The 14,744-nt window shown below is 40.3% G+C and overlaps 1 protein-coding gene across 4 annotated transcripts in view; it reads left to right on the forward strand.

The window, feature by feature from the left end:
- zmat4a (zinc finger, matrin-type 4a) overlaps nt 1–14,744 on the forward strand; it is a 134,872-nt gene that overhangs the window by 80,781 nt on the left and 39,347 nt on the right. For 3 of the 4 annotated variants that reach the window (XM_044197088.1, XM_044197085.1, XM_044197087.1), the window contains one exon: nt 12,348–12,569. In XM_044197088.1, the coding sequence (XP_044053023.1) occupies nt 12,348–12,569 (222 nt within the window). Of the gene's footprint in view, nt 1–12,347; nt 12,570–14,200; nt 14,543–14,744 lie in introns of those variants that run through there. The other variant, XM_044197086.1, reaches the window with a different exon arrangement.

The following is a 14,744-nucleotide window of genomic DNA, read 5'->3' on the forward strand; positions in this document are numbered from 1 at the left end:
ATCTGTCGGCTGCACAATTGTCATGATGCAAATGCTCACCAAGTGCTGCTGTGCCATTCTGCTGCTGCTGCTTCCTGTGCTGCATTTACAGCCCAGCATCCACCTGTGGGCTCTGTTCTTTATTATTCCCGGGGTTTGCATTGATCTCTGGATGAGATCTGGCTGGTTTGGCTGGTTGAAATATTTATGTTCTTAGGGAAACATAGCCCGACGCCAACTGAAGTTTTTTATTTATTCTCACTACAGTGTTCCTATTCAGTTCATGGCTAAACTACTGAAGGGGAAACACATTTTCACATTATACCAAAAAGGACTCATCTGCACTTAATTTTGCTTCTTTGTGTGGAAAGTTCAGGGCTCTGTATTAGTGAATTTCGGTTTGTTATTTTGGGCATTGCTCAGCTTCTAGAACATCTCTAGCCAGATCCAGCAGACAGTGTTTTTCCTCCAAACTGATAGTTTGGTGACCAATAGTATATCTAATAATTTGTCAATAGACCAAATAGTGAAAGATACTTTGGCTTTAGGTTTAAAGAACATCAACACTATTTGACAGCGTTTGTACTTTGCTTTCGAACAACTCTAATTGCAGTCTGATGAGACAGCACCCTTTGCTATTTGCTCTCTTTGCCACATGTCAGTGACAGACACAGCCATTAAGCATGCCATCTGTGGCCAATGGTTCAGAACAGAGGCAGCTCCATCCCGGCCAAAAGAGGGGGTGACACAGCCATCAATCGCATTGACACCCAGCAAACTACTGGGACACTGAGGAGCCTCCTCCCAACCTGACAGACACATTAGTAAAAACATTCCTAGTTTTTTGGATTGCAGCTGCTGATGTCCATTTTTTTATGTGCCGAGATCCATTAACTTTGACCATTTACGTCACTAAAAATTTGAAAACGTACAATTATTCAGTGCTTCTCAGGATCCTTTTTAGAGTGGAAAAGCCTGGAACTGTATTGAAAACATCATGTGACACTAAACCTCTCCATTAATATTCATAGATATGACGAAATACAAACCCATATATAACCCTCAAGCACACATACTTTTTATTTTGCTCTGTCTCACTGTCACTGCATACAAATAGTTGCACATATACCATCAGAGGACTCATAAAGGAAAAAGATTGAGTCTGTCAATAAAAGGTTGAGTCTGTTGCTCTTGTCCAAACGACCCATATTCCAGCTGAAATAAAGGAACTGCTAGCTTTGAACTGAGCTTGTTTTCTCCTCTGAAACAGTAATTTAAAGCACCTCTATTGTACAGGCACCCAGATCTGTCACAAATAGAAAATGTCAGGAAGATAAATCCAGGGCACCGGAGGCCCGGGCTATTGATTTCTACATAAGTAACGTCAGCGGACTGGCCGAGTTCCTCTGTTGATCCGCCTGCCTCTGGGGACCTGCTGTTGTTCCAGCCACTGTCAGCTGGTATACAGCTGCAAGAACTCTAGCTTGCCAAGCATTTTTTTACCCATTCACCCCAAACACCAAAGATCCATGCAGGTGCTGCTGTTAAGAAAAGCCTCAATAAACACTGAAGAGAATATACATCATCTGTGTTGTCATGGGAGAGCCTCATAAACTTTACTGGATGCTTTTTTCCCCCTTTGAACGGGCGGTGTTCATCGTCCTTTTGGGTCCACCCAACCCCCATTCAAAACCCATGATAAACATTTCAAAAATGCACCGTTATCAATCTGAAATCATAGTGTTGAAAAGCCCTGCATAAGCTGTTGTTCTGAATTTCAAATTCAAAACTTTTTGAACATGTAAGAATTTCATCTGACAGTTGAAATTAATGTTTAATGTTGTTCCCACAGGCTGTATCCCCTGCTACTGAGAACACATAGTCTCTATAAGCTAACAAATGCCCTATAATTCAGGCACAGTTGTGTTAATGTGACTATTTTCACTGACCCATATAGCACATGCTCATCTGCATGCATTTTTAGTTTAATATCAACTGTTAGTGCTGCAATGTCTTGCAATTCCTATTCACTTTCTATTTTAGAGCTCAGACAGGCTGAATGAATGTTAATTTCTTATTAGTATTTTTATATAATCACAGCCACATGTATTTTCATATTCCTCCACATGGTTTCTCTAAGCACTATTTCCACATTCTGGCCTGTTTCCAGTTGTCTGGGCCGTAAGCACAATAGCTGCCATGAATGTCACTTCCTTTAACATCTGCAGCTTAATGTGGGGACATGTTTTCCCTGCCCTGATTTACTAGGAAGAGATTTGGAGAAATCTAAAGCTAAATGTTCATATGGTAACATGACCATGGCTCTCCTTCTTCACATTTAACTGAGACTATTATCTGATTACTCTAAATGTATCAATCTGTTAAGAGTCAAACAACAGTTAAAGTGTATAAATCATAGCAATAACATTTAAAAGGGCCCCAGTGTTTTTCAATCCCCCCTTCTGGTTCCCTTCTCTTCAAACTATCTAATGGGCTGCCTCAACATTTTTGTACATTTACATTGCAGGGATTTTTCTGGAATTCTGATGCAGTGCAGCAGATCAGTTTTGAGATCCTCGTAAGGTGTAATGGTTCTGGAACAGCAATAGACTAAAAGTTTCGATAGACTAATGAAGGTTAGACTGACATAAGAATGAGCAAATAATGAGGTAGGTGTTAGTAATGTATTACATCAGAATATGAAAGTACCATTTTAGCCATGCTAGCTGCGTGGCGTTTGAGATGGCAGTCAGTCAGTCCACTGGTCAAGACAAATGTCTCGACAAATGTTTGGTACAGAAATTCATGTTTCCCTCAGGATAAAATGTGATAACTTTGATGATCCCCTGACTTTTCATCTAGCGCCATCATCAGGTCAAAATGTAAATGTGTCATTTATGACTACATACCTGCAAACATTATATGCTATAATATATTCTTTATGCTAATTTGCAAATGTTAGCATGCCAAAATGCTAAACTAAGATGGTAAGCATTGTACCTGCTAAACATCAGCATGTTAGCATTGTCATCGTGACCATGTGAGCATGTAGCTCATAGCATTGCTGTGCCTAAGTACAACCTCACAGAGTTTTTAGTTACTAAGAATTTTAGCTCTTTTTTTTTTAGATGCTAAACAGTCAAATTGTATTTGTCCTTATTTAGTAAAGGACCACACTGAGACAAAAGAGCAGCAATGCAACAACCTGTTATTTTTCACAAGACTTTACCTTTCTACCCTTCAGTGGCCTCCTGCTTACTTTTCCTGACCTGTTCCAGTCCAGTGCGATATAACAGAAGCAGCCATGTTTTTAAAAAAAATCTGTTTACAGAAATAATCTCATCAAAAGAGTTTGAAAGTTTTACCAAAAATCTCCCACACTGATTTTTCATATTGCATTCAAACAGTGACGTTTTGCTGACAACATAAGACTGTTTAACTAATATTTCCTCACACATAGCCTTCTTCTCGTGGGAGGAATGCACATTTGAAAAGTGTCTTTTCTTCAACAAATATTGCTCTCTGTTACTGTACTTTCCAGACATGTGCAACACGTGTCAAAACAGCCTGGCATCAAATCTTATTTAACGGCACTTCATGCAAATCAGATGAGCTGCAGCTGTGCTCATTTACAGCAGCAGTCTTAATAAATACTGTGCTAATTTGAGAAATTGTGGTGAAGCAACATTTTGCACCCCTGACAGTAATTTACAACAGGCTAAGTAAATGTCCCCCTTGTTTTTCAAATTTCCAACTTTACAGAGTCTGAAGGACAAATAGTCTGCAGTTCAGGTTCAGCTTTGTAGGACTTAAGCAGTACAGATAGTAACAAATCTCAGGGATGGAGATGTTTTCTTTTTCTTTCTTTGTTTGTTTGCTTTTCATGGCCCGCACAGCTTGCAGAGATTCCTCCTCAGAGGCAAAGTGAAAATATGAGAAAACATTTCGTTTCCTGAGTTGTACAAGCAGAGGAGAGGGTGGTGAGTAGAAAACCCAAAAGGGAGCGGCATTGTAGGAAGAGATAACTGCATGGATACAGAGCACTTTGATCCCCTCCCCTCACAGAGGCTGAATCTCCTCAGATTTATAACTCTGTTCACGCTAAATTGGTCTACTTTGTACTGCTTCTCTGTCTGCATACAAATGTCATGCAAGGAGGGGATTTGGCAGTTAAACTCAGTGCTCTAAACTAATGCAAGCGAAATGACATGTTCTACTTAAGCTCAGAAAGAAAATGTTGCACATGGAAACAATGTAGTGTATATCTTTCAGCCTTTGAGGGGATAAAAGGAATGTGTTTGCTTTGCCCTACTGTAGATTTGATTTTTAATGGATTTTTCGTTTTCTGTTATTAATTAGGCTGATCGGTGATGAGCAAAATCTTCACACTAACAGCCTCCTCAAGCACAAAACAGAGCAAATAAAAGAGCTGAATAAATAAATTAGAATGAGCTTTGAATTGACAGCTGACAAAGCCTGCACAATATAAACACAGAACAGCACAAAGTCCAAGCAGCAGAGCAATCTCAGAGTGTTTGCTGCAGTGCTGCTTTCACATCAAAACCTCACAACTCCTATTTGTTTTGACTCCTCATCAATAAAGCCCAAACAAGTGCTGCTCTATAGTTTATAAAATGCATTTGCATTAATGTGAAAATAAGGCTGTTTATGTAAAGCTGCCTTTTGAAATGTAAGCTTTTCATCTAACAAGAGTGGTATGCATCTCCCTGGAGACAAACACTAAGTGATATGAAAATGACTAATTACTGCCATAGAAAATGTCTCTACTGAAGGACAGGGGTGCCACTATCTGAATCAATATGACTTTAAATTCCAAGTGCTATGAAGGCATGAGAATTTCTGTGCAGAGACATACTAGCAAACTTACTGGCACATACTGTATTACAGTACAATACAGCCTTTGGACTTAAACACATCAGCAGCTACAGTGGTGCCAGTCTTCAGAAACATTTGTGAAACCTGTGTCATTCTGTCCTGCACTGGGTCTGGCACCCACAGATAACCCACACATAGTTCTTGTAGCTCTTGTGCTTTATAGCCCCACCAAAACTTACAATTGCCCCACTGTAGCGCACCAGTTGTTTGACATACAGAATCCTGTCTGATTTCCCTCATTCAGCTGCTGTTTTCCCCCCATTCTCTAGTTGATCCAGTCCATCACAATTGTTTGTAGTATATGATACTTGAAATTGACGTTCAAATGCCATTGACTTTCAGACGTCCTCCTGCCTCATATAGTGATGTATTTTCTAAAAATTCTATATCCCCATAAATAATTAAGCTCCCAACTAGCCCAAGCAAGAAAAAATCTCTGGCGCTGCCTACGATTTACAGGTAGGGGTACTTTGATGTGGGTGGGCCACAGGTCGAATAAGAGAAAAGAAGAAAAAAACAAAGAGAAAATGTAGCCTATAATTAAATAGAAATATTAAATCATTTCCAAAATGTGACTTTGAGATCTGCTTAAAGTAAAAAAGTCAGCCACTTCTTGTAAAGGATCTCACTGTGTAAACATCTTTTATCCAGTAAAATATCTCCACATCTGCACTGTTTATCATTGAAATTACTGTGACTTAATGGATACTTTCCCTCTAGCGCCACAATGAATTTGACATTTTTGGTTTTGAGTCCTAATGACTTTGGTGATTCCCTGACTTTCCAGTCATCCATCTAAAACTGGACCCCTGCAGGACACATCCTGCCTTATGGTCGACACACGGCAGACGACAGTATATCATGTCTACCTTTCACTTTCACCCAAGTGAGTGTGACAAGGTGATATCCAAGTATTGTCTATCTGTAAAGTGACATGATGTTCAGAATCATCCAATTTTGAGCATATTTACATGAATGCACAGGCAAGTGCAGAGTAGAAAGAAGCTTTAATCCAAAATTAGCTGTAAAATACCCACTTTGATCAAACCCTTTATATAAAATGTTAAACCGCTGCAGTGTATGTGTGTGTGTGTGTGTGTGTGTGTGTGTGTGTGTGTGTGTGTGTGTGTGTGTGTGTGTGTGTGTGTGTGTGTGTCCTCTGACTAACCAGCTACATGGCTACCATTATGAAATGTGGCATGTGTACTGTCTCCTTGACTTGATGATGACAAACCAAGACCATCAGGCACGGATGATTCATACTCTGGTGTACTGATGATTCCCCCAAAAATGTTCTTCTCAGACATCAATGTCAAAAAAAATTGTAAGGCTTCAGGAAAAAGCTGCAATTCTCTCAGAGTGGTTTGTAGTGTGTTCTCTGTGCTTAGCACTGTGTGTCCAAAGCTCATGAATTCATCTCTGTGCAGCAAAATAAGGCACATGTTTATCTTGCTGACACTTAAACCTATAATATAAGGAGAAGCGAGGGCCTTTTCACAGAGTTTAAAGTGTCCTTTACGCAGCAGGTGCCACACCGAGTCGACACCATCTGCCTCTTGGCGATGGCTATGAGCCCCACCTTCTGAACTGAGCTGAACCCTCAATCAAAGCAGAGGGGTGTTAAACAGCATGGCTCTAATGATGCACTAAATGGGAGGAAAGGGTTTCATTCCTTTATGTGCCTGCTGGATTATCTATGAGACTGGAAAGCCAGCCGGCAATAACAGCCTGTTATGAGTGAGGAGTCTGCCATCTCATATTGAACGTAAATACTTTAGGTAAAACTGGTGGGCTGCTAGACGAATGGCCGGGACACTCTGACGTAAAAGCAGTAAGAATATTAAATCACAGTGATTACACTTCGCTAGAAGAGGATACAGTACAGAGAGGTCGCGCTGAATATGATAAATGATCTTTGCTTAGGTCTTGTAATCATACCCCTTTAATTCCTGAGTATTTGCAGAAAATTATTTGCCAGCGTTTCTCTTCTTTGCTTCTCATTTCCTCTTCACTCTCAACTTTTAGGCATCTCTAACCCAAGAGATTTGACCAATGAATCCTCTAATAGTCTACATTTTCATTATTCCAGTCCACAAAGTGCTATGTTCTTGTACCAATCTATGGTCTATGGTGGGTGTACAAAGCATGTGGGATACATGCTGTGTGGTTAGGTTTAGGTTACATTTAGGTCAAAGCTGTGTATGTCAAAAGTGTAATGTGAAAGGGGTCACGTGTAGTGACAAACCTACAGATAATTATCACCAAACTCTGCAGTTCCCCTCAGCGCTACAGAGCATTTAACCTCTTTCAGCTCAGTGTTTTGGTTTTCCGGCCCACGACTGTTTTGGTTCACTTTCACCCCTTTCATCAGCCTCGTCTCCAGCAGCGGGGGGCAAAACAACTCTAATAAACCCGCTGTACACTGCACAGCCCCAAACAGCAGATAGACAAAGGCACTAGCTAATAAACATAGTGGAGCATTTAGCAGCTAAAAAGCCAGATATTTCCCACAGCAGTTGATGGATACAAGAAAAAATAGAGTACATATTGGACCATGTTGCCATCCGTCACAGTGAAGAATTCCAGAAGAAAGAGAGACAGAACAAAGCATCACTGACCTTATTGACCTAGTGACATCCCTGTCAGACTGGCCAATGGTGCGTTCAATGACTCTCAGGACTGTTGGGCCAAAAGAGAATGCAGTCTCCTAACAAAAGTTCAGTTAACAATCACCCAAATGAATTAATTCATCTATAGAGTCCCAGCAACCGAAAACATGACACCAAATGAATGCTCATGTTCCTCCGTGTCTGCTGAATAGCTAAATAGGTAGCTTCTTGCTAACACATTCACCATAACAACTATATATGTAAGTTTGGTATTTTCAGCTTTTTCCACTGCCCCCCAAGTGGCCAAAAATCAATTAATGCTACTTTAAGGTTAAGGAAAGTTCGGGATTTCGTTCAAATATCGGAAATGTAGACGTCATGTTTCGTCTCACTGTTGATTTTTTCAATATTTAACGAAGACGGCAATTTTTTCGACTCAAGTCCTTTGAGTAGCCAAAACATAATCACAAAAAAAGTCATGCTTAAACCTGCAATGCAATGTGCAATGGCCACTTGGAGAACAGCGGAAACAAGTTGTGAACACAACACCGACATGTCATCACCTTTTAAGTTGATAGCAAACAGTTCCTAATTTACACATCCAGCAGTTACAGAGTCATGTTTCTGGCTACCTGATGAATGGAAGTACAACATTCACTCTCTTTTAGTAATATCTTCGGTCTCTAGCAACTCCTGAGGGAAATATCTGGCTCTTTAGGTACTAAATGCTCCACTGTGTTCACCAGCTAGTCAGTCGGCTGTTTGGTGCTGAGCAGGTAGTGTCCAGTGGGTTTATAGAGCTTTTTCGATGAAAACAGCTGCTTCCAGTGGGTCAAAAACTACACTGTGAGTATGAACCAAAAGTTGTGGGCCGGATAAAACCATAAATGTTCCTATTAAAATGTATTGCCCCCTGCAAATTACTAGTTCTGTACATTAACAGAATTTCTTGAAGATAGGGTTGCACAACCACATAGCCAGTTCTGCATTAGCTTTCCGTTACATAATATTTATCCATGTAAGGTACAAGTACATGTTACGATGCCTTGCTAAATCCAAGAATATGTGAGTACATGATATTGTGAGCCAAATTTTGAATGAGGTTTTCTTACTGAAGTCCTGGAGGTTCTTGAAGATATCTCTGGTTCTACTGCATTGATTTTCATTCTTTTTTTCTTTTATTTAACTGACCATGAGTCCCACAATGTTATATAAGTGCAATGCTCTTTTGAGATGATCACCTACCTGCACCCTTGGGTGAAATCAGACCTAAATGTCATTCATTATTTCAGATTATTTGTCGAAGCTTTTAAGTGAATTCTTATTGTTGCATAGTTTTATGTAAAAACTCTAAGCTTGTTTGGGCGAACTCAGGGGATTTTTTCCTTGGCCACCTGCACTTTAAAGCATGTAATGCTGGCTTGAATGTCATGGACCCCTGTGTATATGCTAGGACACTTTTATTATGGCTGTTTTTTGAGGGAAAATGGCATTTGGACAAAGTGAAATAGAGCAGGACCAAATAGCCCTTTTCTCTTTTATCTCTGTTCAGAGATTGCTAATGTCTCTACATGTTTTTGAGAAGCAAAACCTGGGTAAGCTGTGTATTTTGGATCAGCACTGCAAATGGCACAGATGCAGTTACCGGTGTCATGAAGGTGCTCCATTTAAATAATTGCTGGGTAAGGTCAGTACAGCAAACTCAGATCATTTCAGAAGACGCTGTGAATACTTGAACAACCCACAAGAACTCAGTGAGGTCATATTATGATTTAGCTGTTGTTCTAAGAGTGATGCTGATTACATCTTCTCATGTGATACTGAAGCAGTCTGGAAATTGAAGTATTACAGAACTGTGCACTCTATGCAGATATGTTCATAGGTAACTACAAAGACAATAACACTAGATGCCAATATTGTCAAGACATTTGTAATGAGTTATATATTTCATCATCTGAATGAGACAAGGGTTAAATGTGTAGATTGATACCCCTCTCAAGTCTGTACATTAACTATGAAGCTAGATCTGGGATCTAGTCGTTTAGCCTAGCTTAGCATAAGGACTGGAAGTAGGGGTAAACAGCTAGCCTGCCTCTCTCCAAAGTTGTTTGTCCAAATACGCCTATCAGCACGTCTATAGCTCACCTCTTCTACTAAAGCTAGGACGTATTAACAACAACAACAACAACAACGACAATAATAATAATAATAACAGTAATGAATACTTTGAATGGAGTTTGCAGTAAACAAAAAGTATGAAGTCAAGTTGTTGTTCTGGAATTATTGCCTCCCTTTTGTTCTTTGTCATCTTCACAAACAGTAAATATTTCACCTTCTTTGAGTCTTCCAAAGCCTTTAAATTCTCATTTTCTGTCATTCTGCCCTCTCTCTGCTCTGGTAGGTAATTGCCCAAAGTGTTATTGTTGAAACCAAGAACTGTGCTTTCAGGTTTTGTCTCATGTGCCAGAGGTGTCTAAACAGCTTTGATGGAGAATTGCACTTTAGTTCTCTATATTTGTCAAGCTACCAACTGTAGTTTTCTTACTGACTAGCAAAAGAGCAGGTGGGTCTCCTACTGTATGTCGGGCTCCTTTAATCTTGGTAGGCTGGCTATAGAATGGCTAGGTTTAGTCCTTGGATTCAGTTGCTGAAGTGTATGGTGGATACACACCCCTCTCTCTAAAAGCTACTTTCCATTGAACAAGACATTGAATCCAAAACAGCTCCTGGGCTTCTGCTCTGTATCTGACCTCTGACCTCCTTGCAAAGGGGACTACAGGGATTAAATTGAGTCTGACAGTTTACATTGGCCTATTAGTTAGAGAGGTCACCCTATAACCACAAAGTCACAGATTCAAATCCTTTCAAATCCTTTATACATAGCCAGTTGCTATGTATGAGAGCATCAGACAAGGGCTGAATGTAAAATATAATACATATGTAAATTCTGCTCTACCTATGGCTCAGCTCTGACTCACTGAAGACAGAACTCACAGAATAAACAGAGAGCAAAATGCTGACAGTTAAGGTTCCGTACATCCTCTCTCCCCTATGTGTTTCACTGGAGTTGCCACTTTGAAATGTTGTTTGGTGTAATGGAACGTAATGGGACAACACTAAATGTTAAAATAGGGTGGGCCGAGCACTCGAGTGTTAAAACTGATTAAGCTGATAGTGCCGTTTTGTGTCGGGGAGCGCTCAGTGCAACGCGGCGCTCGTTCGGGGTTAATGCTGTCATCCAAGCATGAAGGCACAAGTGGGCAGCCACGAGGAGAGCAGGCTCTTTATTCCGTTTGCCAAGTAGAATTTAGGTTTTCCTCTTCAGGCGTTTAATGGAGATAACAGCTTGTTATTCAGAGAGCTGCACTAGCAGGACCGCAGTCATTGCGACATTGCTGCTGATCAGCGCTCATTACAGTCTTTACATTGTGCTCATTCTGCTGGCTACAAATCTCCACTTTAAAAAGCCAACTTGTGTTAGGCTGCGTTGACATGCTGTTGGTAGTCTGCACTCTTGTTAAAAAACACACATTTAAAGCAGTACGTGGTAAAGATATTTTATTCTTAAAGTTATGGTAGGTAACGTTGGAGAAACTAGCAAGAGACAGCTACATTTTGAAACTATCCAACCAAAAAAGTCCCACCCCTCCCTTCAGGCCTCCCTCCAGAGCCACTCCCCCAAAACACATTTTCATGCATTGAGTGCACGGGCAGAGTGCAGGCGGGTACTGTAGACAGGCAGGTAGGCCAGACAATCATTTCATTCGGCTTATTACAGGCCTGCGACAGCCACAGACACTGGATTTTTTTCAGATATTTTTTTCAGAGCATTTGATATATTGATTTACTGTCGGGATGTAAAGAGAATTTGAACAAATATAACAAACAATGCTTCTGAAATACATTACCTACCCTAGCTTTAAGCAGTGTTTTTCCTAGATAGAGATTTAGAGCTGGTCACCTTGCTCAGTTGCCATTCGACTTTGCCAAAACGTGACCATTTTGGCCAAAATAACACTCTCTATCATATTCACATACAGGTATACATTTCAGAAGTTTTACATTGTGTTAAATGTATAACATCCAACTGCAATTCTAAGAGGGAAATAACTCCAATATGGTGCAAGGTGAAAAGACAGCATACTGTTGCAGGATGAAATGCTAGCTGATTACCACTGGTCTTTAAAAGTATAATTCACATGACTAACAAGATACATTTGTAGGCATGTCCCGAGCCAATCCTAAGGATCAGTATCGGGGCCGATCCTGGCATTTTTAATGGATCGGAACATTCAGCCGATCAAAACCTGATCCTTAAACTTTACTGTGTTTGTTTATCTCAGCCTGCTGCTCTCCTTAATGACATCTGGGTTCTACAATGCAGCATTTCACTGCATATGGGAGTGTCACGTGTCACATTTAGTATCTACAGCTGTTATTTCAATGTATCAGTTACACATTTAAACAACATTTACACAATGTAAGTATCGGATCGGACTACCTAAAAAAGGAAAAATCAACTTATGACCACTTGCAACAGAGCATTTTGTAGCATTGTAGTGCTTTACCACTTGTTTTTCTAATATTGTTTAAGGACACACATTTGTTGTGTGTACTTAGAGAAAATATGTTGTGTTATATGACTTTACAGAACATAACATTTTTTAGTAAAATTTAAAACAGTTGTAAGTCAAAGTAAGTGCTTCTTATAGGCATCGCACATCTGCGTTTGACCTGACACATGTTTAAATTTATTTGCCATTAAAAAAATAATAATAAGTCTCCGAGGCATATGTCTCCTTTTGAGCCAGTAAAAACCCTGCAGGACTTCAAATTTGTTTTTTGTTGTTGTTATTCCTCCAGAGGCTTCCCCCAGTCCTGTAAAGAGCTCCCCAGAAACATCTCCGATGACCTCCCCGCGACAGCGCCGCGACTCGGACCGCTACTGCCAGCTATGCAACGCCTGGTTCAACAACCCTGGCATGGCTCAGCAACATTATGATGGCAAAAAGCACAAGAAGAATGCTGCCAGAGCAGACCTGCTGGAGCAGCTGGGCAAGACCCTGGACATGGGAGAGATGAAAGGTACGGAGCAGTGCTGACATACTTTTTTTATTTTATAATCACTACATGATGTGAAGCACATCATAGAATTTGGTTGAAACTCTACTCTGTTGCATGCAGTGTTGGACTGCACTTTGGAAACTTAAACAGGTTTAAACGTAGGATTTAAGGGGGAGCAGTAAGGCTCCAAAAAGGTGGATGCATTGTCAGTAAGCCCCTTGAAAAAATTACAGTCTAATGTTGATTCTTTACCAACCTCTTTGGGCCCCATGGCCGCAGTGTCCAGGACAGCTTTCTCTGTTGCGTCCTGTTGCCGATGGCCCTGTGTCAGACTCAGACTTATGTAGAGTGACCGAGGGAACAGCCATGGCAAGGTGTTAGAGGAGGGTGACCTAGTGGTAAGAGAAACCATCCATTAATAGAGTGATCTTCATGGTTCAAGTCCCTTGTCAGCAGGCACACTGAAGCAATCTGATGTGTCCTTGAACAGGACCCTGACACCCTACTGGCTCTGTGGGTGCTGTTCATTGACTGACACTGACCTCTGGGTATTTCATTATTATAATAATGACAATCTCATTATTATTTGTTATTAAACACTGTAAAAGTTTGGCGTGGGACAGTTTCTTTATGAAATGTGTCGGCTTTTAAGGGTCAAGAAATTCAACAGTCATGTCCCTATACTTTCTTTATATATAAAGCGATGGCAAGAGTGGAGACATCCAAAATTCTTTTCGGGTGCTGGACAGAAGACACATAACAAACAGAAACTAAAGAATGCATGTAACACAGGAGCGCCCGACAAATAATTATGATTTCAGGACTCACATGAACAAAGTCAAATTCAAATAAGCTTTATTGGCATGAATGTTACATTACTGCTAAAGCTAAAATACACAGTATAATTGGATAATTACATTTTACACAAGAAGACAAAATAAATAATCACAAGATAGAAAATACGCTTTGACCAGTACAATCCATTATGAACAAACACAAAATGATTTAACACAGTTAAAGTCTTGATCACTTAGGCTGCTGAACGTGAGGAAGATCAATGAAATGCAGTTAATGAGAGCATTTAGACTGAACCAGAACAGTAAAGTTGGGGGCATTAAAACACTCTGAGGGGAACGGCCGAGTCAGTGATAATTCTCTGTGGGTTCTTCACGATGAAAGACTCCTTCTACATTGTACATTCATTGTACATTTGACCTATTGTTGAAATATTAGTGCAGCTTTAAGAATCATTCATTGATGATTTCTGTTATTTGTATTGAGCGCAACCTGTACTATTTGCGATTCTACCGCTTAGTCGCCGTCAGAGAACAGGTAGAATTTTATGTAAACGATGTTTGAGTGGTAAGTCTTGTGATCACTTGTCAGATACTGTAGCCAATAATGTGACATGTGTAATATTGATCAGTGATAGAGAGCAGCAAATTACTTTTGAAAAGAATTCTGATCATTTGTAAGTCCTCCACTGTTGAACTGATAGGCAGCCCTCTTGGCCGGAGCTGTCAGCTTGGCTCCCTCTGGAGTCCACCAGCGTGTCACAAGCTGTTAATTTTACAGAGGAGGAGGAGAGAATGTTCTTGCTTATCCTCTCCCAGTCACAATATGTCAATAACAATTACACAATATTATTCCAGCTGGTGGAGGGCCGGCTGCCAGAAGAGCAGAGGGAGCCCTGAGGTGTTGTAAAGGGCATTGACGCGTGACCGCACCAAATGGGAGAAACAAGTCCTCACAGCTGATTGGACACGGACCCTTAACTTCAGGCCTGAATGGTTCTTTATTCTTATAGGTGCGCTGTGGTTGGTTGAGGGTAAACTGAGTGGTTGCAGTCAGTTCAGCTTTGTCATGTTGGCTATTTGCTATTTGGTTTTGAGTACATGATGTTTATTTAAAGGTACAAACATTTAGCCCATGTTTGCGCAACAACATTTCTCAGCATTTTAGTTTAATATGATATGGTTTCTTTTTTTTTTTAAATTATAGGGAAAAAAAAGTAGTCAGTGTACAGCTTGTATAACAGTGTAAATTTGCAGTCCCCTCAAAATAACTCAACACACAGCCATTAATGTCTAAACCGCTGGCCACAAAAGTGAGTACACCCCTAAGTGAGAATGTCCAAATTGGGCCCAAAGTGTCAATATTTCGTGTGGCCACCATAATTTTCCAGCACTGCCTTTA

This window comes from Siniperca chuatsi, linkage group LG5, assembly GCF_020085105.1.
Source record: "Siniperca chuatsi isolate FFG_IHB_CAS linkage group LG5, ASM2008510v1, whole genome shotgun sequence".
NCBI classification, from domain to species: Eukaryota; Metazoa; Chordata; class Actinopteri; order Centrarchiformes; family Sinipercidae; genus Siniperca; species Siniperca chuatsi.